Genomic DNA, 23,336 nt, shown 5'->3' with positions numbered 1-23,336 from the left:
CCAGTTTCCCAGTTCAACCGCCATGCAATATACGGCGGCGGTGGCATCTACATCTGCAGAACATAAAGAACCAGTGGCGTCTACATCTGCATAAGGTGAAGAACAAGTTGCATTTACATCTGCAGAACGTGAAGAACCAGTGGCATCTACATCTGCAGAACATGAAGAACAAGTTGCATTTACATCTAAAGGAGATTATACGTTTAAAGTAATTCCCCGTGTTAAGTGTATATGCCGTACATGTTCGGAATTGACAGGAGTAAAGTTGGACAGACAAATCGACTTACAAACAGACACCTCTGGAACCCAACTCGTTCGTAAGTAGAGAAGTCCCTGAACTAAGTTTCCTAAACGAACAGTACAGACACTGTTACGGGCACGCAGGCATTGTGTAAAGCTGTCCATCATGCGTTGCCCCCACCAGTATTCAAGTAGTGAAATTGTTTTTTTTGTTATTACAGACACGTCGGGAACAGAATAAGCGCGTTGCATGTACACTTAAGTCGTACAAAACTCAACATAACACGACTGCCAAGACAAAACAGGTCCACCTAACATATGCATCACTTTATTGTGAGTTTAGGAGTGGTGTGTAATTAGTCACGTGTCAATGTGGAGACTCCATGAGGCCAGATCTCTTGAGAACTGGGGGTGGGGTAACCTTTTTCCTTACAAGTGGAAGAACAATATTTCAATTACCTCGTGCAGGCCACACTAACACACCATGGCATTATACAATCATAATAATAACGCAAGTGCCGTCCGAAGCATGAAGAGGCCTTCGTAGTGACAGAAACTGAGCGTGCTAAAATAAAAAAAAACACAGTACTACCAAGGCAGTTAACACGCCCACCCCCCCCCCCCCCCTCTAGTAGCTGTTTAGTGCGGCTAAGATGATTGCGGTGATGGGTAAATATCGCCTTCCAAAATGTCTAGGGAATAAAAACAGGCAAATTATTGACCAACATTGGGCAGCAAGTGATCCAGAACATGTTGTTCCTTTTAACACATTATTGTTCTTCTTTGGTTCTTTCGGTAAAGTCACGTAGAATGAGAATAAAATAATAAATTGATAAAATAAAATAACACAATAAAATTCTCACGACGTTTCGGCCACAACACAAGCGGCCTCCATGTGTTGTGGCCGAAACGTCGTGAGAATATTATTGTGTTATTTAATTTTATCAATTTATTATTTTATTCTCATTCTACGTGACTTTACCGAAAGAACCAAAGAAGATGAATCCTTGCAGTCACGAATGCTTTAATTCGAAATTTCACATTATTGTTGTTTATAACTCCCGTTTATACACCGAGCGGTGGCTTAGCATGCTGGGCTGTGAACTGCGGTGGCCTGAGTTCGATTCCCGGGCATAGCTAACAATCGGTGGCAAGTGATACCGACATCACTTCCGGGCCCCCGTGCCACGTTCCAAACCCGCACTGACCAGCGTGGTGAAGTATGGCCAGACAACCGCCCACGACCGACATGGTACGAGAAAACATTCGTCCGGTAGTGAAATTGACAAAAAGCCTGCACATTTTAAGTTCGCAAACGCTGCTGAAGCAGCATCGTTGACAAAGGCACACGCACACATATATACAAATAGCATATGTACATTCCGCAAAGAATCACCGAGAGATGCACGATGTTTGGGATTAGAGACACGAGAGACTTATGTACAGTATTACAGAACGTTACAAAAGTTAAAGACATCAAACAATCGAACGTAAATTTATTTCAAAAATGTTGACTTCGTATAAATGGGCTTGGGCAGTTTACATTGATGCTCGTCTGCAGGTGCTAGGAGGACCGTTACTTTGCGAGACTCCATCCAGCAGCGGATCGATCACGACCGCCGCTGGCTAGCCATCGAACAAAGAAGGTCACCGAGTCGCGTGCCGCTTTCGGATGTGCCTCCTGCGGCCGTCTGGAACGCTCTTCCTTTCTGGTATTAGGAAGCCACTGGGAGCGATGCCGCACTTTTAAACCATCACCTAGATTGACGAACTAATTTCTTCAGAACTGCTCGTTGTTGTGTTTAGTTTGTTGCAGCTCCCATTAGCACGGTTAGCTACGTACGTTTGCGAGAGAAGTTCGACACACGTACATACAAAGGCTCGCACAGAGACCCACAGACTCACAAAGAGACCCATAGTTTGTTGTCCTTCCCTCGGCACATCCGATTAGCGCGGTTGACTACGTACGATGGTGGTAGTGGACAAACGGAAATGTTCCTGCAGTTCGACAGTCGAGTCCGGCCGGTGGACACTACCACTCCGAGTCCACGAGGCTCCACAGGTAGTTGACGATGAAGGAGCGGCTGTGTTGGCGGGTATTCAACTCGAAGGGCTGCACGCCCGTCTTGTTCCCCACCACTGCACGCATAATCGCAACCAAGCCGCACGCAGCATCGCCGTTATCACTTTGCATTTACCGCATTCGCCACATTATAAACTGTGACGATTGAAACATTTCTATTTTTTTATTTTACCAGGTAAGCCCCCACTGACTTGTGTAGCTCTTTTTACAGAAGCGACCCGGCTGTCAAATACTCTTAAACGCGTGACGTCGATTCTAAATGTTGAGGGAAAAAAAACTGAGGACCCTGAGAAAAATCCACGTGACCACGGGGAGATGCACGCAAACTCCAAATATACAGCAGCAGGCGTCATGGTCGGGATCAAACCCACGACCTCCTGCGTACCGGGCGAGGTAGTTAACATCCTCGCCACCGTGTAGCCTTAACAGACATTTGGGATAAGTGCTGTTAGCGAGCGCGTATGAAAGTTGCCATGGCACATGAGGGGGTAGGTGGCCAACACCACGCCCGGCCGTCTTTGTCTCCTGAGTGGCAATGTTTACGACACACCGCACCAAGCACCCGTCTCAGACTGAATCGACCTGGGGGAGGCCCAGGACTGGTTCAGATAATCGTCAATGGTGTTTGTGGCCTTGAGCGTGAATTGAACCCGGATCACCGGGTTCGTAGCGCAGCACGCTTACCATTGCGCCACCGCTCCCTAAAAATTATGAAAGATCATAAGACACACTACCCCCCCCACCCAACACACACAATCCATGTATTTTAAAACGAAAGATGAGGGTGTGTCTTAAAAGCCGAACAATATATCATCACCTCTCTTGTTCATCTCTCTAATTCTGTACGTCTCGTCTACAGCTGTCTCCTCTCTTGTTCATCTGTTTAGTCATCTCACTGATCTGCCTCCGTCTTGCTCAGGCCATACGTAGATCAGTGGGCGAGGGGGTCGCATCCGGCCAGCGGCAAGTCAATTGGGAGTAACCTCCTCCTCTCGTCGACACGTTCACACTGCATGATTACCATTAGGGAGCACCTACTGGTAGGCGGGCGGGCGGGTAGGAACACGTACCTCCCTTGACGATTTGAGGGTCGGCATCGTAGTCGAAGCGCACGAGCGTCAGCTTGGACAGGAGGTGAACCATGTACCTGGGAGAGACAGAGTTTGGAAATGAGACTTGACCCCCCCCCGCCCCCGCCTCTTTCCCCGAATAAAAGGGATCCGACGCACGTGCCGCATGACGCTATGGGTCCTACGCGTCCCGCGTTGGCCGTCTGTCCGAACCGCATTGCCGGCGACGCACCACTCGCCCGTCGTGGAAGTTGTACATCCCGCCCCCTCGCGCCCCCCCCGTGGATCGGATCGATAAAATTAATTTACAACAACAAAACGCGATGACCGGGCACGCGTGCGCGCACGTACTTGGTGCTGGGGATCACGTCGGTCAACTCCACCGTGATGTCCTCCTCTTGGAGCTTCAGCTCCTTCTCCAAGTTCTTTGCCTCCTCCAGTTCGGCCAAGCAGCGAGTGTGACGTCGGTCAAGGGGCTAAATCGACCATGGGCTCACAACCCCTGCTGAACATCGCGGTCGCAACGTACGTACGTAGAACTTATTTCGCGCCGTACATAGCCAACCGTGCTGATCGGAGGTACAGGGGAAGGACAACAAGCTATGGGTTTGTGTGCGAGTCTGTGGGTCTCTTTGTGAGTCTATGGGTCTGTGTGTGAGCCTATGGGTCTGTGTGTGAGTCTATGTAGGTACGTTGAACTTATTTCGCACCGTACGTAGCCAACTGTGCTCATCAGAGGTGCGGGGGGAAGGACAACACAAACTAAACACAAAAAGCCGTTCTAAACAAATTAGTTTACAATCTATATTAAAAAGTGCATAGCTTGCTTGAGTGGCTTCCTAATATTGGAAGGAAGAGCGTCCCAGACGGCCGTAGAAATACATCGAAAAAACGGCCGTAGAAATACATCTCTGTTCAACGGCCAAGACAAAAATCGACTGACATCTCAAGTCTTCCAATGCCCCGCTTCTAACTTCAGCCGAGGGGTACACCTGGTGTGGCAGACGTATCCTACGCAGTGCAAGGTTCACGCAAGACAGACCTTGCACGTACACGGGCGCGGTCCATCAGCACGGGGGCAATGTTAAACCCATGGATTCTCCCAACCAAGCTATTGAAGAGTAATTAATCACATTTGGACTTCAGATGCCCCCACGCACGGAGGGGGGGGGGGCGCTCTTAGGAATAATGTCACGGGAGCTCAACGTCTTCGGCCACAATTTGCAGACGGCGCAAATTTATAACTATCAGAATTTTGATTTAAAGCTTTCGTGACTGCAGTAATTCATATTCTTAGTTCTTTCGGTAAAGTCACGTTGAAGGGAAACAATAAAATAATAAAAAATATATAAAACAATAAAAATTCTCACGACGTTTCGACCATAACACAAACGGTCATCATCAGGTGTGAAAACCAACGGCCGGATCGCTTCTGTGAAAACCAACGGCTTGGTTTTCACACCCGATGATGACCGTTTGTGTTATGGTCGAAACGTCGTGAGAATTTTTATTGTTTTATATATATTTTATTATTTTATTGTTTCCCTTCAACGTGACTTTACCGAAAGAGCTAAGTATAACTATCAGAATGTTTATTCACGCTGGAGGAATCCGATGAGATATAAAGATATTTTTCACAGATGTCCAGGCAGTTACGACATTTGACATTCGTAAAGTTACAAGGAGTCGTAACGCGAGCGTTCAGCAATGGCTCTCAAGATTTTCTTGCATTTCGATTATTTTGCTGCGCTAAAATTTCCACACGCAAAGCCAATTTGTTGAGCTATCATTTGTGGCCGGATCGCTTCTGAAAAATAAGTTAATACCTCAGTGGGCTTTAGCTAGTAATATAAAAAAAATAGTTAAGTTTTAATTTGTATATTTTATTTCAGTGATCTGTTTAACCCTTCCTATTTTCTGCACTCCTATCGTGTTTTTGTACCGTTTGTTGTTGTAACATTCCAACTCCGTGCCCCTACTGGACATCTGTGAAAAAAAGATGTGTAGCTCATCGGATTCTCCAGTATAAATAAACATTCTCTATTCGATTCTCGTGACCCAGCCCTGCGCGGAGGTCGCTGCGTGCGCGGCGCCCGCCCGCACGTCCAAGGATATGCCAGTGCCTGTCGCTGCTCCTCCTGCTCCTGTAGCTTCTGCTGCAGCTCGGCCTCCACCTGCTCCAGCTCCCGCTTCGCCGCGCCGAGGTCATTCGTCGCCAGCATCATCTCCTCCCGCGCCATCTTCAGCGACATTTTGTCTGCGGCGAGGCGAGCGGCGCGCGGCGCAAGCGCCGGGGGGAGGGGAGGAGGGGTTTTTGCTCAGTGTTAAAATTAGGCCGGCGTTTTAGCCAGAAGCTTAGTCCCGTCGATGACGACCCTGCGGGCACTTGAGCGAAGTCCGAGCGTGTGCATTTCATTTCGTCATTCTTTTGAGGGGTACAGAGAGGAGCAGAGGAGAGATGTATGTTGGACTTCCTTCACAACATACGTAATCGGAGGCGCGGAGGGATGACGATAAGCTAAACATAAAAAAGCAGTCCTGAAGAAATGAGTTTTCAAATTAGATTTAAAAGTGCACAGCTCCGGTGGCTTCCCGATATCGGAAGAGCGTTCCAGACTGCCGCGGACGCGCATCTGAAAGCGCGATACTATGCAGTGGCCATCTCCGTTCGATGGTTGGCCCAAAGTCGTGTTACGCACAACGTCGGTACACCGAGGAAACGGCGTCACACCTACGTTCCTCTCGGTTCGTTCCGTCGCGTGTGCCGTAAGCGTAAGCGGCACAGCTCAACTTCTGCAGTGGAAATAATTTACCTGGTGCCTCCCGAGCTTCGGCCGGGCCGGCTCAGCACGGCGCCGGTGCGGCCCAGTTGCACGGCGTAAACATTCTCCAGATTACAAGGCGCAAATTTTCCCCTGCACCTTAAAGTAAAATCTGCAGGGTGCATTTTTTTTTATCCGGTAAGTGCGTGCAGCGTGCACTTACGCGGGGAGCAAGTTTGTGGCAAGCCTTATTTTTCGTGGCGTCTCATAAATGGCGCCACAGCGGCAAGATGTTAACTACCTCGCCTCGTATACAGGAGGTCGTGGGTTCGACCCCGACCCTGATGCCTGCTGTATATTTGGAGTTTGCATGCTCTCACCGTGGTTGCATAGATTTTTCTCCAGGGCCACATTCAGATGAATGCATTTACAGTATTCGGCTGCCATACATTTCCACATGATAAACGACTTCGTTGAGTTATCATGTGGCCAAGTTGCTTCTGAAAAAGAGCTACATAGGTCAGTGGGCCTTACCTGGTAAAATAAAAAAAGTTTAGTAGTTGTAATCCAAACCTTGCCTCTCCCAGATACATGCTTCCCCCCCTCGTGCGCTTTGACCATGACGCTGACCCCGAAATCGTCAAGGGAGGTACGTGTTCCTACCCATCTGCCTACCAGCAGTAGGTACTCCCTAATGATGATCATGCAGCGTGAACATGTCATTGAGAGGAAGGTACTTCCAACTGGCGGTTCGTGGGCCAGACGAGAGAGATGAACGAGAGGAGAGAGCTGTAGCCGAGAGATACAAATTCGAGAGACGAACAAGGGAGGTGACAATATACAGTTCGGCTTATAAGACACACCCTCATCTTTTCGCTTTAAAGTACATGGATGTGATGGGCGCGGTAAATTCTGGAGACTACGGCGCGCGAAAGCATCCTGCACCTTTCAGCGCTTGGATGGCATCCTCGCTCTGCACCACCCAATTCTCCATCGTGTTCCGCTGCATTTCCAAGGCCATGTCCATGTTCTCCTTGGGTTTGAGATCACTTGTGAAAAAGCTGATGATGTCGTCGCACACTTCCAAATGCTTCTCCTGGTTGTTCTTCTCCATCTCTGCTTGCTGGACCCCCTGCATGCAGCACATTGAGAGTTCGCACAATGCATCACAGCCCATTTAGAGACAGATAATCGATTTCTAACAAATGGGGCGCTGCGGCGGCGAGATGTTATCTCCCTCGCCTGCTATGCAGGAGATCGTGAGTTCGATCCTGACCCTGACGCCTGTTTGTATATTTGGAGTTTGAGTGTCTCTCTCCGTGGTCGCGTGGATTTTTCTCTGGATCCTCCGGTTTTTCCCTCCACATTTTGAATCAACGTCGTGCGTTCAGATTATTTGGCTGCTGCTATCAATTTCCACATGATAAGCCACTGTGTTGAGCTATCATTTATGGCCAGGTTACTTCTGGAAAATAACTAAATAGCTCAGTGGGGCCTTACCGGGTAAAATTTAAAAAAATACAATCGTTTAATAATAGTTACTTTTTCTACACGGTTTTCGGCTTTTAAGCACAGGAATGACAAAAAAATAAACCCAATGCGTATTGCTGCACTTGTCCCCTGCTGCCCACAACGTAGCATAGCCACGCGGAAGCCTATAGCACCTGTTATGTATGGTGGGGAGAGTTGTTCACTCATCCAAGCACTATCCAGGATCAAACCAGCTTAGCTTCAGAGAGATGATGTGATAGGCGTGTGTTAATATCCCCTATTGTTGTGTGCGGTACACTACCACGCAAAAATTAAAACGGTCTCCGGATGCGTAAATTAGCAAACGACGTTGGTGTTCAGATTCACTGGCAGCCTCCAGACATTGGTGGAAGTTCCACATTGCCACGCCGGGGTCAGTACATCCGTAGAACCACCAGTGTTGATCCATAATATAGGTTTTTTTTTGGATTAGATCGTGTAAATATAAATGTGTCGTTAAACCCGCCACCACCCGACACAGCCAATTAGTAAGGTTTGTCACGTGAACAGAACATGCCCATTCGTTACTAGTGCAGCACACCGGTGTGCTGGAGAGCAAATCCACAACATTAACAATCTGTTGATTTTTCACAAAATGGGGAAATCAAAGATAGTTGGGATGAGTTTAATTTGCAAGGGTGACCGGGGTCGCCAAGGTGATAAAATAAAAAACAATATATACTGTGTATATAAAGTAACTACTAAATGAAAGTATTTTTTTTTATTTTACCATCGCTCTTATTCAGGAGCGACCTGGCTAACAATGATAGCTCAACGAAGTGTGCTTAACATCATCATCGTGTGGAAATGAAGAGCAGCAGCCAAATCACTCTAAACGCGTGATGTTGATTCTAAATGTAGAGGGGAAAAAACCGGAGCCGGTTAAAATCCACGTGACCACGGGGAAACAGAGAGAGACACTCAAACTCCAAATATACAGCAGGCATCGTCAGGTTTGGGATCGAACCCACGCCCTCCTGCGTACCGGGCGAGCAAATTAACATCTCCTAGCCACCGTGATGATGATGAGACACGCAAACTCCCAATATACAGCAGCAGGCATCAGGTTCGGGATCGAACCCACGACCTCCTGCATACCAGGCGAGGAGATAGTTAACATCTCAAAGCCACCGTGCTGATGAGAGACACCTCAAACTCGAAATATACAGCAGCAGGCGTCGTCAGGGTCGAGATCGAACCCACGACCTCCTGCGTACCAGATGAGGTAGTTAACATCTCATAGCTACCGTGATGATGATGGGAGAGAGAGAGACGCGCAAACTCCAAATATACAGCAGCAGGCATCAGGTTCGGGATCGAACCCACGACCTCCTGCATACCAGGCGAGGTAGTTAACATCTCATAGCCACCGTGATGATGATGAGAGACAGCTCAAACTCGAAATATACAGCAGGCATCATCAGGTTTGGGATCAAACCCACGACCTCCTGCGTACCAGGCGAGGTATTTAACATCTCACAGTCACCGTGATGATGAGAGACACGCAAACTCCAAATATACAGCAGCAGCAGGCGTCGTCAGGTTTGGGATCGAACCCACGACCTCCTGTACACCGGGCGAGGTAGTTAACATCTTGTAACATCAAATACAAATCAAGAGCAACAACAATTGTGTCATGCGAGCGGTTAATTAGTATAATTGCACATGCGTTCGCAGTGACGCATAGGAGGCAGCGGGCAGGCCGTGGTCAATCCACTGCTGAATGAAGGCCCTCGACGGCCACCGACTCTCTCAGCAACTAAATAAATATTTATTTCCAAAGTCCGTTTTGCTTGTAAAAGTAACGCAAGGAGAGGATGCGACTCATGAATCGTCAGCGAGATGCAAGATTTAAAGTAGAATCCACAACATTTACTGGATTTGCTCTCTCAACACCACCGTTGTGCTGTACTTAGTAGTAAGGCATTGGGCACGTTCTGTTTACGTGACAAACACCTTACTAATTGGCAGTGTCGGGTGGTGGCGGGTTTTACGTTATGTTTATATTTACGCGATTTAACAAATAACTCCCCCCCCCGCCCCCCTATATTATGGATATTGGTCACGAAAGCATGCGACATGTTAAAACTAGTAACGAATTTATTTGAAGCTTTCGTGACTGAGGGAATCCATACTACTTTGGTTCTTTCGGTAAAGTCACGTAGGTATAAAGTAATTATTTTATTTGCGTATAGTAACGAACTGTCTACACGTTCTGTTGACGTGACAAACCCCTTATTAATCGGCAGTGTCGGGTGGTGGTGGTGGATTTAACGACTTAGATATTTACGCGACCTTACCTCCCCACACCCCACCCCACCTATATTATGAACAATATCGTTCGCGAAAGCCTCCTTCCTACTCAGACGTTAAAACTTTAAAGTTTTAAGTTGCGAGTATGCGCCTCACCTCGCCTCACGTGACGCCGACGACAACGCAGGCGTCTAACGGCTTCGTCTCGGCGCGCTCCGTCTCTGATTGGTTGATATTCAAATTATCGCATTTAAAAAAAAATAGATTTTAAAGTATTTACTTATTTTAATCGTACATTGCGACGTCGACTTACGATAGCGACGGCGTAACGTAATTCGCGATAAGATTTGTAATATATAAAAAATATATAAAGTAAAAAAACACAAACGGCCTCGCGTGACGTCATCGGGGGGGGTCAATCGGCGCGCGAGGCTGAGGGAACCGCTCGTGACGTCATCGCGCAAGTGTCGACGGCCGTTAGCCATGACGTCTTTGTTGCCTCTTGAGCGTCGACGTCATCGCGTACGTGTTGCCGTTTGGTGCGTGACGTCATCGCAACGGTCGTCAACGCCGCGCATGAAATCAATTTGGGCGCGGGTTACATGACGTCACCACCGCCGACGACGTCACCACCGCGAACATCCTCGGCGTCGCTGTTTGGCGCCAAATTTACGGTGGCATTTTTAAAGTCGCCGCGTAATTTTCTCTCTCCATGTCTCGAGACGAATTGACATTTGTAAACATTTCACAGAGTCTCTCTAACATCTATTAATTTTACTCCCTTTTCGCCGCGTGCGTAAAATACTTCCCCGACTACGCTGCCTGTTTGCTGTGTACTGCACGCGCAGTAAGCGTGAAACACTTTTAAAAATATATATTTATATTTACCCTCATAACGAGATAATTTCTCGAGAGATAAGGCAAATTTGCCGCGCGTGATATTTCACATTATCTTTGTTAATCCACGTCGTGACGGACCATAAGGAGTTGTCGGGTCTGTGCGTGCGCTTGGGGAGCGGTGGCGCAGCGGTTAGCGCCACGCTGCGCTACAAAACCACGGCCACCCAAGTTCGATTCCCGCTCACGGCCACCAACACCGCTCACGGGATTATCCGATAAACCGGTCCTGGCCCCCACCTCTAGGTCGACTCGGCCTCTAATGTGTACCTGGTGCGGTGTGTAAAATCATCGCCACCGGGGGAGACGAAGGCGCCCGTGCGTGGTTGCCGGCCTTCACAGGCGCTACTCGCCATGGACCTCAGGAGCTTTCTGGACCGTTCCCGCCCTGCCCACCGCCTCCTGCTGCACGCTCTCCTGGTGGCCCGGCGGCCCGAGGCCGCGGGCTTGGCGTGCGCCCGGCGACTGGAGGCCCGAGGCTCGCGGCCGTGGAGGGCGCTGGTGGAGGAGCTGTGCGTCGAGGTGCCTGGCACGGGACCGGGGCAGCACGCGCGCCTGGCCCTGTAGGTCGCGTCGAGGCCGGGGTGGTTTGTATTGTCTGCCTCTTCTCGCGGTTGTGTTTGGTTCTTGCAGCAAGCAAGTCGCACCCCCACACACCCCTAGCCTCCCCCCCCCTAGCCCCACACCCCTCTAGCCCCCCCACACCCCCCTAGCCTCCCCCCATACCCCACACCCCCCTAGCCCCACACACCCCCCTAGTCCCCCCACACACCCCTAGCCCCCCAACACCCCCCCAGCCTCCCCCCATACCCCACACACCCCCCACACCCCCCCACACCGCCCTACCACCTCCCTAGCCCCCCACACCCCCCTAGCCCCCCCACACCCCTCTACCCCCCCCCCACACCGCCCTACCACCCCCCTAGCCCCCCCACACACCTCTCTATCCCCCCACACCGCCCTACCACCCCCCAGCCCCCCCCCCACAACCCCCTACCCCCACACCCCCTAGCCTCCCCCCATACCCCACACCCCCCTAGCCCCCCACACCCCTCTACCCCGCCACACCGCCCTACCACCCATTTTTCATTTAATTTCATTTATTTGGTATAGCCCTGTGAGCCATTCGGCTCTTGAATCGGGTGCAACCGCAACAAACAAAAAAACACGAACAAGAAACATCTTAAAGTGACTATGCGCAAACAGAAAAATCCATGAAAAAACAGCCCCCCAACACCCCCCCGAGTAGTCCGTCACGCGCTCGACCCGCTATGATAGCACCCGCTATGATAGCACCCGCTATGATAGCACCCGCTATGACGCGAGCGCCAGTCGCTGGCTCGGCTCGGTTGTTGCCGGTGGACGAGGGCTACGACGCACTGGTTTGTCCGCCGTGGCCTGTGACCCCTGTGACCCCTGTGACCCCTGTGACCCCTGACTTCGCCCCCTGCGTCTTGCAGGCTGCCCGCGCTGCTGCGGCTTCCCGTGAGCCTCCAGCGCTCCGTCGTGTCGCTGCTGAGCACCGTCCGAGACGAAGTGCCTGCACCAGCGCTCGCCCTGCTGCGCCGCGCCCTGCTGCACCCCGCCGCGCCCTGCGACCCCTGGGTCCGCGTCGCCGCACGGACGATGGAGCCGCCGAGCCAGCGCGTGGATGATGGCAAGTGACCCCCTCCACGACCCCTTGGGTGAACTTAACGTGAATTTATATTCTTAGTTTTTTCGGTAAAGTCACGTTGAAGAGAAACAACAAAATAATTGTTTTATATATATTATTATTTTGTTGTTTCTCTTCAACGTGACTTTACCGAAAAAACTAAGAATATGAATTACTGCAGTCACGAAAGCTTTAAATCAAAATTTTAACGTGAATTTGTTTGAGGGCAATTGTTGGCGCCAGCTCACCGCTGCACAGGTGCCCGCTGTGCCCCCGTCGGTGCCCGCTGCGCCCGTGCCCGCCGGGCCCTCCTGCTTGTCTGTGGTTCCTCCTCGCGCCTCTGAGTCGTTCTCTCCCTTCGAGAGAGCGAGTGAATGCTGTGCGCGTTACAAATTGAAAATTACTTATTGTTATAATTGTTGTCGCACCGTATCGGAGACGCTGAGCCGGCACTGCCAAGAACCCTGGCTTTTCGAATCCGGGTTTCAGTCGCCCGTGATGAAACCTCTTGAGTGTCGAGAGTCTAGTCGCCAATAATTATTTACAGCCATTTGCCTTGAACGTAACCAGGCTAGAGCCCACTGAGATTATGTTATTCCCTTGCGATTGGAGTCCTTTACCCAGTTGAGAATTCACTTAGAATCTTCTCTCCTATGTCTCTCTCGAGTTGTGTACCACCCCCGTGATCTACGCGGAATTGAATCGCGGCGTGCGGAGCGGAACGTCGGGACACCGAGCCCAGTGACGCCCGGTAAGCGCGACCCGAAATCCCGTCTCGTGCGTTTGTCTCGTCTCCCTCCGAAGGTGGTGGAGCGGTGAGCGAGGTGTGGCGTGCCCGCTACGCCGCCCTCTGCGAGAACCTGCGGGCACGCTCGCGCTGCCAGGGCGACGGTGGGCACCGCGGGGACACCGCGGAACACGTGGGCACGGCTCGGCTGGCAGAGCGTGGGGAGCCGGAGACACCGGTGGTTCCCGGGTGAGTGTAAGTGCGATCGACTGCCGATGAGCCTGAATGCACATGCTTACCGGGAAGTGTGTACGTATGCATACCTTTTAACCGCTTGTCAGTGCCTACCTTATTACAGACCAATTCAGACCTCATTGGTCACCCCGTGGCCTTATAAATGTTCACGTTCATCCGATAAAGTCCAATCACAAGGGAGTAACACAAACGAATAGACAAAAAAAGGTTTGCCCGTATTGAAACGGCAGTACACCGTATGGGCTTGAAAACTAAATTTCCCTGTACAAGAATACGGGTAAACTGGTATGGGTTGACAGGTATGTGTGTATGTTGAACTTTTTTCCCATCGTACGTAGCCAACCGTGCTAATCTGAGGTGTGGGGGAAGGACAACAAAACTAATCTTGATTTGAAGCTTTCGTGACTGCAGGAATCCGTACTCTTTGGTTCTTTCGGTAAAGTCATGTAGGTAGAAATAAAAACAAATCACGACGTTTTGATTGCAACACAAGCAATCATCATCAGGTGGGAAAACCACAGCAGGAAAAATTTTCAGCAAGAAAATTTTTGGACAACAAAATATGGACAACAAACTAAACACAAAAAGCAGTTTTAAAGAAATTCGTTTTCAAACTAGATGATCTAAAAGTTGCGTAGCTCCAGTGGCTTCCTAATATTGCAAGGATTCGAGCCGCGAACCTCTGCAACAAACGGCCTCTGCGCTACCGCTGGGCCCCATGGCACCGCCCGCGACCCATCATGACCTAAAATATAACAAAAAAACCGCTGACTGAAACGAATGACTGCTGCGCCACGTCGTTCTCTTCAGGCGCGGCTCGGACGACGAAGGCACCGTCGGGGTGACCTGTGACCCCGCACCGTCTGGCACGCGGAAGCGCCCGGTGCCCGACGACGACGGCGGCGACGACGGCGGCGGCGACGGCGGCGGCGGCGGCGTCGAGAGCGGAAACGCGGCCGTCGCCCACAAACGGCCACGCCTCGACTCCCCCCGGCACGCGGGCGATTTGAGCGCGTCCGGGCGGGCAGCGCTGGGAGGAGATCCCGGGACGCCCGTGCCGGGCCCTCGGGAGTCCAGCGATGGTGGAGGCGGCGATGGCTGCGGCGCCGACATTTTGGACGAGTTGCCGTTACCGAAAGCCGAGCAGGAACAGGGCCTTCCGCCGCACATCAAGGTCATCACTCGGGTTGTGAATTTCGTGTGTACTGTTTTCAAGCCTTATTGGCAATCGCACGTGAAAATGAGGAGTGAAAGTCAATAAGTACGCGCGTGCGTTATCACGGTTATAGGTTTGGAGGGATTAGAGAGAGGGCATGCTTGTGTTTGAGTGAACTGCAGTTTAAGAACTTTCGAGTGAATCTTCATGTCTCCTGGAAGTACAGGAATACAAAGTTATGGGAAACTGTATGAATGTTGTTGAACTTCTTTTGTACCATACGTAGCCACCCGTGCTAATCGGAGGTGCAGGAAAAATACCTCAAACGATGGGTCTGTGGGAGTTTATGGGTCTCTGTGTGAGTCTATGGGTTTCTGTGTGAGGCTATGTGTCTCTGTGTGAGTCTATGGGTCTCTGCGAGTCTGTGGGTCTCTATGCGAGTCTATGGGTCTCTGTGTGAGTCTATGGGTCTATGTGAGAGTCTATGGGTCTGTGTGAGTCCATGGGTCTATGTGAGAGTCTATGGGTCTGTGTGAGTCTATGGGTCTCTGTGTGAGTCTATGTATGTACGTTAAACTTCTTTCGCTCCCTACGTAGCCTCTGTGTGAGTCTATGGGTCTATGTGAGCGTCTATGGGTCTGTGTGAGTCCATGGGTCTATGTGAGAGTCTATGGGTCTGTGTGAGTCTATGGGTCTCTGTGTGAGTCTATGTATGTACGTTAAACTTCTTTCGCACCCTACGTAGCCAAAAGCGCTTATCGGAGGTACGGGGGAAGGACAACAAACTAAACACAGAAAAGCAAGTTTTGATGCCGTGCGCTTGGTGAAAAATGCTATCGCGGCCTCGGCATTAGGTGGTTGAGGCGCTGCGCTACGAACCCACGACCTGAATTTAAAGTTTTTCGGGCACAGCTAACATCAGTGGCTAGTGATATTTGGATCAGTCCGGGGCACACCATGTACCAGCCCACACTGACCAGCGTGGTGAAGAATGGCCAAACAAACCCATCACGCCTGGTATGGCATGCGGCAGGCCGTCAGTCTTAACAGTGGGTTGGCAAAGGGCTTTTAAATTAATTATTGCTATTTGCTGATTTAAAAAAAATAATTTGTTGTTTTTTTCAGGAAAAGGTTGCTAAAGTGAAGGAGTGGCTGGAAGCAAGTTGTGAGGTTTGTGTGAGCTTAAATATTAAATCATTAAATAATAATAGTCTGTTTATGATGCATGGCATGATAAGGACTATAATTGGGTTTGTTAGAGTTGAGATGGGGTTAAGGTTTGCTGGGTTAAGGTTAGAGTTAAACATTTTCTGGTGATGATCGGGCTTGTTACGTTTGGTGTCAATGTTGGGCTTGTTAGGTCTAGAGTTGAGGCCGATTAGGGGAAGGCTACGTAGGTATGGGATTAACATCAGGCTTGTTATGGTTAATCTTGTTAGCTTAGGATTAGGCTTGTTAAGTATAGGATTACTGTGAATGTCAAGCTTGTTAGGTTATTGATAAGGTCTAGAGATATAGTTATGGCGAGGCTCTTGGTAGGTCGAGGATTAGAGTTAGGACTGGGATTGGGTTTAGTTGTGCCTAGGATCAAGCGTGATCTTGTTGGGCGTAGTGTTAAGGTGAACGTCAGGGTTGTTAGTGCTCAGTTTAATGCTGCAATGATTTACATGCATTTCATTTATTTGCCAGTTTCCAGGCATGGAGGAAACGAGTCCTGCTGAGGTCTCCTTGCTGAATGAGTGCCGGCCAGAGCAGGTCAGCAGAATGAACACGGAGGAGGTGAAAGTTAACGAGCGATATTGACTAGTCCCGCGTATGCGTGGTTCCTGTGTAACGCGTTCCAGCGTGCGTTTGCCCTCGGAAGTATTTAATTAGCCGTACGGCATCGGACCGGGTAGCTGCCGGGGCAAAATGCGTATATGCATTTTAGAAAATTGTCCTGTGTGGTGCCCTGGTTTGTGTCTCCACGTTTTTTGGGCAACCCTTTCGTAAAATTTGGCCGATGTTAAATAGGATGAGTCCTTAAAAGCAACACAACCTACCACCAAAGTTTCATTAATTTCGCATCATCCTTACGGGAGTTAAGGAACCCAACCTCCCACCCGTTACTGAAGGATAGGTGGAAGGAGACACACACACATGACCACCTCAAAATGTTCTTGTGAAAGCTTTAAAAGCAACGTCACACCAGGGTGACGATGCGGAGTTCACGACCAGTGCTGTGCCGGCGGCTGTGGTATCTGCGTTGCGCAGGTCTCTGCCGTGTGCTCGGTGCTGGGAGCCGCGACGTTGCCGGAGGAAAGCGTCGCCCTCCTGGCGACGGCCGTGGCTGCTCTCACCCCCAAGATCGGACACGCGGCCTCCACGCATCTCGCCCGGGAGCTCTTCCTCTCCAAGGTGGGGCGGTGCCGTGGCTTAACGACGCATTTTATATTCACGCGATCTACCTAAGAAAAAAAAAAACCTTCGCTACGGACCTGTCCGGGGTCTTCTCCTTCCCGTCGTGTCCGCCCGCCAAAGTCGGACGTCCGGTGGGTCTGCCGCTGCAGGGGCCTTCCTCGAGGGAGGCGCTACTGCGCCTCCTCTAACTCAACGCTGAGCCGCTCGACGCGCGCTCCCGAGATTCAGCGGCGAACGGGACCCACACCCTTGCAACGTTGCACGCGTCTCGGAACGGGAGAGGGTCGACACCTGTACTCTTGCTGGAAAGGGTAAAGTCCTGTTCTTTTTTTTTTCGTCGTTCGTGAGTTAATTTGATGTTGCCTGTGCCGCGTGCAGCTGTCCAGCCTGGAACAGCCGGCGTCGAGGCTGCTGTCGGGGGCCCTGGGATCGTTTTGCAGCTCCTACCCCAAGCAGGGCTGTGCAGCGTGCCTGCTGCCGCTGACGCAGACGGGCGAGCTGGGTACGTACGCGTGTGTACGTTGAAATTCTTCCTTTCCGTACATAGCCAAACATGCTAATCGGAGGTGCGGGGGAAGGATAACAAATATCTTTGTGTGAGTCTATGGTACTCTGTGTGAGTCTATGGGTCTCTGTGTGAGTCTATGGGCCTCTGTGTGAGTCTATGGGTCTCTGTGTAAGTCTATGGGACTCTGTGTGAGTATATAGGTCTCTGTGTGAGTCTATGGGCCTCTGTGTGAGTCTATGTATGTACGTTGAACTTCTTTCACACCGTACATAGCCAACCGTGCTAATCGGAGATGTGGGGGTAGGCCACAAAGATAATTATTCATGCGCCGCCGTTGTATTAATCCAAATCTGACTGATAAAGTTTATCCGCACGACTGAACTCAACATTAACATACGATGGTAAATTCACACGACTTATAACGAGGTTCTTCCATTCGGGAACAGTTCTCGCAAAACGCGGAACGTGCACCGTTATAACGCCGAACGCGCACCGTTATAACGCCGAACGCGCACCGTTATAACGCCGAACGCGCACTGTTATAACGTGGAACGTGCACCGTTATAACGTGGAACGTGCACCGTTATAACGCTGAACGTGCACCGTTATAACGTGGAACGTGCACCGTTATAACGCTGAACGTGCACCGTTATAACGCCGAACGTGCACTGTTATAACGCTGAACGTGCACCGTTATAACGCTGAACGTGCACCGTTATAACGTGGAACGTGCACCGTTATAACGCTGAACGTGCACCGTTATAACGCCGAACGTGCACCGTTATAACGCCGAACGCGCACCGTTATAACGCGGTTTCTGAGCGGGCGGCGACAAACTACTTTCTTCAGCTTGGCGGAGTGATACAGTACGCGCATGATACAGTAACGCGGCGGCGTACCCTCGGTCGTTTTTTTCTCATTGTGTGCGTACATCGTTTCTCGCCAGACTTCACCCCTACGTTATTTATGGAGAGGTAGTTTTAGCTGAACGCTTTTTACAACTTTGCGCGTCACTCTTCGGGAACGCGTCCACTACTCGCGTGTTAAAACGAGGACTTGCCTGAGGGTGGTACCAATGTATGCTCCGGCCTAATGGACTATAAACCCCCTTGCTCTAGTGCAGGGGTGGGGAACGTCCGGCCCGTGGGCCGTATAGGGCCCGCGAAACCATTTGGTGTGGCCCTGCCAAGGCAACCGCAGACGGGACTCGAAATTCAACAAATCTAGGAGCAAACCTGGAAAAGCAGTTGCGAGTAGCAACAACATCGTCAAATACCAGCTAGCATCATCACCACGCCTCGCCAAAGAGAAAGCAGTTCCAGCCCATCGCATTAGGGGCGAGTTAATTAAATGTTTGACCAAATATAACGGGCTCATTTTTAAGTTGATCATTTTGTACGGCCCGCGAATGATGTTATAAATATCCAACTGGCCCTTGGCAGGAAAAAAGGTTCCCCACCCTTGCTCGAGTGCAGCGAGCATTGTGCATCAGATGGTTCACAGTGGCTGGGATGCCCTGGCGCACTTGCCTTTAGCTGCGATGCCGTCGCCGTTAACCGCATGTGTTCGTCTCGGCAGGGCCTTTCCAAGTGGAGTTCATGTGCAGGGTCATCCGTGACAACCTGGCCTCCGACGATCTCCCCAGTCTCCTCAGGTCAGCGGAGCAAGAGCGACCGTTCGCCGCTGCAGAGCCTCATCCTCTGCCACCCGCACATTCCTCGATTCTGCGTACGAGCACCCGTGGGCGTGTTGCGTGCGGAGGGCGGTGGAGTGCGATGGTCGGTGCGTCGCGTTAAGGAACCCGCCGACCCGGGTTCGATTCCCGCTCACGGTCAATAGCGGTGGCGTTCGTGTGAACCGGTCCTGGGCCTCCCCTAGGTCGACTCGGGCCTCGAATGAGCACCAGGTGCGGTGTGCAATCATCGCCACCGGTGCGCTGTGCCGGTCTTCATAAGTGCTACTCGGTAACAGCACTTGCCCCAAGAGTCTGTTCAAGGCTATATGGGGGGGGCTTTTGCTTTTGTTTGTGTTGTGAGTGAGTAGCAGCGTAATTAGCGCGCTGCGCTACAAACCGGCGACCCACGTTCCATTCCCGCTCACGACCAATTACAGTGGCGTTCATCTGGCCTGAATTGGTCCTGGACCTCAAGTGAGCACCTGGTTGCAGCGTTTACAAAACATCGGCACTGCGGAGAGAAAGACGGCCGGGCGTGGTGTTTCTGTCCACACCACCACCCCCTCCATAGGGTGCATCGCTGGCGTTTGCCCCTGCAGTCTGTGTCACATTGTGATTCGTGTGCTTGCTGGAGAGCAGGCTGTTGGTGAGCAGCCCGGGCGTGTGCTGGGGTGAGGGCTTGCTCACCGTCTTGCAGGCCACACTGGACCGAAAGGTGAGCTGTGGGACAAGAAACGCTTCCTCTCCATCGCCACGTCTTTCGAAAATCGAAACGCCTCATCACCACCACCATCAAACATCGTCATCATCATGAACCCCTGCTTGTGCACGTGTACGGCCATTCGTCAATCCGCTGTTGGATGAGGTTGCTGCTCACCCCGTGCGGGGTTCAAGGACGTTGTTTCACCACACTTTGCCACGCTGGTCAGTGCGTGTTTGAGCGAAAGGGGTTCTTCGCATTGCTTCCTTGCGTCTCGGTGTGAAGCCGGGGGGTCGGCCAGCCATCGACGTGGAAGTGACAATTGACGTTGCAACGCTGCCCTCTGCTGCCCACAACGGAGTAGGCCCCTGGCAGCCTTAGCACGTCTTTTATCCGTGGTGGTGTTTGTCGCTCAACCGAGGGCTATCCTGGCTCATCGCTGCTTGGCTTGTGACATCCTTCACTTTTGTTGCTTGACCTGGTGCAAACCTAAGAGACATCCAGGATGAGTCTCATTTGTGCGCGTGTTGAACTTATTTCGTGCCGCACGCAAGGGGAAAGGCGGTGTAGAGGTTAGCGCGCTGCGCGACGAACCCGGCGACCCGAGTTCGATTCCCGCTCGCGGCCAACACCCGTGACGATTATTTGAACCGGTCCTGGGCCGCTCCTAGGTCGACTCAGCCTCAAATGGGTACCTGGTGCGGTGTGTTAAACATCACCACTAGGGAGACAAAGGCAGTCGGACGTGGTGCTGGCCACCCACCCCCTCGTGTGCCGTGCCGGCCTTCATAGGTGCTCGCCAACAGTCTGTTAAGGCTATACAGGGGATCTTTGTCTTTGAACTTATTTCGCACCGCATGTAGCCAACTGTGCTAATCAGAGGTTGCGAAAATGTCCAAGATTGACCTGAGAGCTTGGTTTAATCAGAGTTCAGCTGAAACCTGGATCTGAACCCAGAGGTCATTTGGGGCTGTTGACCTCTTGAGGCACCCAGTTCACCTCTAAACTAAAACTATTTTTGTTATTATTTTAGCAGGTAAGACCCACTTGAACTAAATTGCTCTTTTTCAGAAGCGACCTGGCAATCACAAAAGATAGCTCAACGAAGTGGCTTATTGTGTGGAAATTTATAGCAGCCAAATACTCTAAACGCCTCACGTTGATTCTAAATGTGGGGGTGGAAAACCGGAGGACCCGGAGAAGAATCCACGCAACCACGGGGAGAACACGCAAACTCCAAATATTACAAAATGCATCGTCAGGGTCGGGATCGAACCCAGGACCTCCTGTATACCAGGCGAGGTAGTTAACATCTCCTAGCCACCAGAGGACCTGGAGAAGAATCAACGCAACCATGGGAAGAACACGCAAACTCCAAATATTACAAAAGGCATTGTCAGGGTTGGGATCGAACCCACCACCTCCTGTAGACCAGGCGAGGTAGTTAACATCTCCTAGCCACCGGAGGACACAGAAGAATCCACGCAACCACGGGGAGAGAGAGACATGCAAACTACAAATATTACAAGAGGCCTTGTCAGGCTCGGAATCGAACCCACGACCTCCTGTATACAAGGCGAGGGAGTTGACATCTAATAGCCACTGTGGTGCCCAGGACGCAAAATGGTGTGTTGTGTTGCCTCCCCTTAAAGATGGAGCTGAACGCAGAGGAGGTGGAGATGCTGGTGGTGGCGATGTCGGCACATGCAGCGTCGTTCGCCAAGTCCCTCAAGTTCGCCAAGCTCCTGCTGGCGCTGGTGAACAAGCATGGGGCTCAGGTGAGTTCAGCCATTATTACCGCCACCGCTACGACAAAATACGGACAATGCTATCGATGCAGCCACTACTCATACCAATACGACCCTACACTACGGCAATGCACTTTTAAATCGAGACTGAAAACTCATTTCTTTAGAACCACTTTTTGTGTTGAGTTTGTTGTCCTTTCCCCACACCTCCGATTAGCACTGTTGGCTACGTACGGTGTGAAAGAAGTACAACATACATAACATTCATACCGTGCCGGCCCTCACAGGTTCTCCTAGCTAACAGTACTTGCCCCAATGATCTGCTCAGGCTATACGTGGGATCTTTGTCTGTGTGTGTGCGTGCATTAACATTCTGCAACCCGTGGCAGGTGACACGGGGTCACGGCGCGACCCTGGCCGCGATGGTGGAGGTCGGCGACACCTTTATGAAGCGGACGCTGCGTGCGGCTCTCAAGAAGATCTCGGGCTGACCGGCCCTGACCTCTGACCTTGTGTGCCCCGACCTCTGACCCTGTGCCCCGGCGGAGCAGCGTCAAACTTGGTGAACGGAATGAGTGACGAAAATATCCGACGCCAAAGTGTTTCTTTGCTTTTAGTCAACGATGATGACTCCTTTGAGTTTTGATGGAAATCATCAAGCGTTACGATGGCTACGACTGCCCAGTACAGACCAAAAATAGCGACGATGATGAAACGAAGTTAACGCGTCTCTATGAAGATGCAGACTAGGATAGGAACAACATTGGAGGCGGCAGTGCACTGAAAATGACCGAAGATTGTAATTGCCTATATATGTGTAATAAAGCACTTTGACGACGTTCTGTAGTTCGTGTCTTCTTTATTATTTATTCCCCGTCGGCCGGACAGCTCCGCGTTCTCTTCACACCGACACCGCTCCACTCTCGTTCCGCGCACAGCTCGCTCACGCTACCCCCCCCCCCCTGCTCCTGCGCGCCGCTGGCAGACGGCGTGCCGGAGGCACGAGACATTGTCTCGCCTCTAGACTCCACACACTGACCCCGAGCTTCTTCCTGCCTCCCCCTTATATCCCTTCACCTGCGTCACTAAGCCCCGCCTATAGCCACGCCCCCCTCACGAACCTTCTGGATGGTTACCCACAAGAGCCCTTGAGCTCCGCCCTTGAACTTGGCGCATCCATCTAATTGGCTGGTGGCTGAAGCGGCGGAGCCTATCTCACCGATCGGCGACCGTCGGTGAGTCCTCGTATTACATATGTACAGTAGATACAAATTAAGGGGTTTGGTGGATCGCAAGGAGATTGTAGGTTGAAATTTATAGAATGCTCACAATGGCCCAGGCAACACAGTCTTTAACGTCACTACCACCACATTGGAACCAACGTTACTTTGATTGAAAATGTGGTGGGAAAAAAAAGACGTGTGCTGTTTGTAATTAACATACGGTCACTTTTGTTTAAACCTTAATGTCTCCCTGTCAACCCATACGATTTACCCCGTATTCTAGTACAAGGAAATTGAGTGTTCAGGTACATACTGCGTACTGCCGTTTCAATACAGGCAATAAATCAATTTGTGTTTCTCCCTTGCGATGGAACTTTGTAGGATGAACGTTGAGATTTATAAGGGGCACGGGGTGACCAATAATGTATAGAATTGGTCTGTAATGAGGTAGGCAG

The 23,336-nt window shown here is 50.9% G+C and overlaps 2 protein-coding genes across 5 annotated transcripts; one reads left to right on the top strand and one right to left on the bottom strand.

The window, feature by feature from the left end:
* Positions 1-546: 546 nt before the first annotated feature.
* Positions 547-11,198, bottom strand: SPC24 (SPC24 component of NDC80 kinetochore complex). 2 transcript variants are annotated; one of them, XM_076054325.1, is made up of 6 exons: positions 11,106-11,198; positions 7,101-7,287; positions 5,510-5,650; positions 3,745-3,850; positions 3,394-3,470; positions 547-2,379 (listed from the first exon to the last, which is right to left on the bottom strand). In XM_076054325.1, exons 2-6 carry the CDS (start codon positions 7,267-7,269, stop codon positions 2,273-2,275), a joined length of 600 nt encoding a protein of 199 aa, XP_075910440.1. In that variant the 5' UTR covers positions 7,270-7,287; positions 11,106-11,198; the 3' UTR covers positions 547-2,272. The 2 variants fall into 2 exon arrangements, with proteins under 2 accessions (XP_075910440.1, XP_075910439.1); XM_076054324.1 differs by lacking the exon at positions 11,106-11,198 and adding an exon at positions 10,095-10,247.
* On the top strand, positions 10,500-22,497 carry FANCE (FA complementation group E). Of its 3 annotated transcripts, none has more exons than XM_076054322.1 (13): positions 10,515-10,612; positions 11,178-11,398; positions 12,296-12,492; positions 13,294-13,465; positions 14,282-14,645; positions 15,753-15,797; positions 16,317-16,382; positions 16,881-17,024; positions 17,406-17,529; positions 19,114-19,189; positions 19,850-19,925; positions 21,563-21,688; positions 22,048-22,497. In XM_076054322.1, the coding sequence occupies exons 1-13, from the start codon at positions 10,541-10,543 to the stop codon at positions 22,147-22,149; spliced, it is 1,785 nt and encodes a 594-aa protein (XP_075910437.1). In that variant the 5' UTR covers positions 10,515-10,540; the 3' UTR covers positions 22,150-22,497. The 3 variants fall into 3 exon arrangements, 2 of the variants coding, with proteins under 2 accessions (XP_075910437.1, XP_075910438.1); XM_076054323.1 differs by having other exon boundaries at positions 10,526-10,785; XR_012930317.1 differs by lacking the exon at positions 22,048-22,497 and having other exon boundaries at positions 10,500-10,612; positions 19,114-19,263; positions 21,563-21,634.
* The last annotated feature ends 839 nt before the right edge of the window (positions 22,498-23,336 follow it).

This window comes from Petromyzon marinus, chromosome 65 (assembly GCF_048934315.1).
Source record: "Petromyzon marinus isolate PM22_M1 ecotype Great Lakes invasive population chromosome 65, UKy_Petmar_22M1.pri1.0, whole genome shotgun sequence".
Lineage (NCBI taxonomy): Eukaryota > Metazoa > Chordata > Hyperoartia > Petromyzontiformes > Petromyzontidae > Petromyzon > Petromyzon marinus.
The sequence above is the reverse complement of the archived record's forward strand: the minus strand, read 5'-3'. Positions and strand labels throughout refer to the sequence as shown.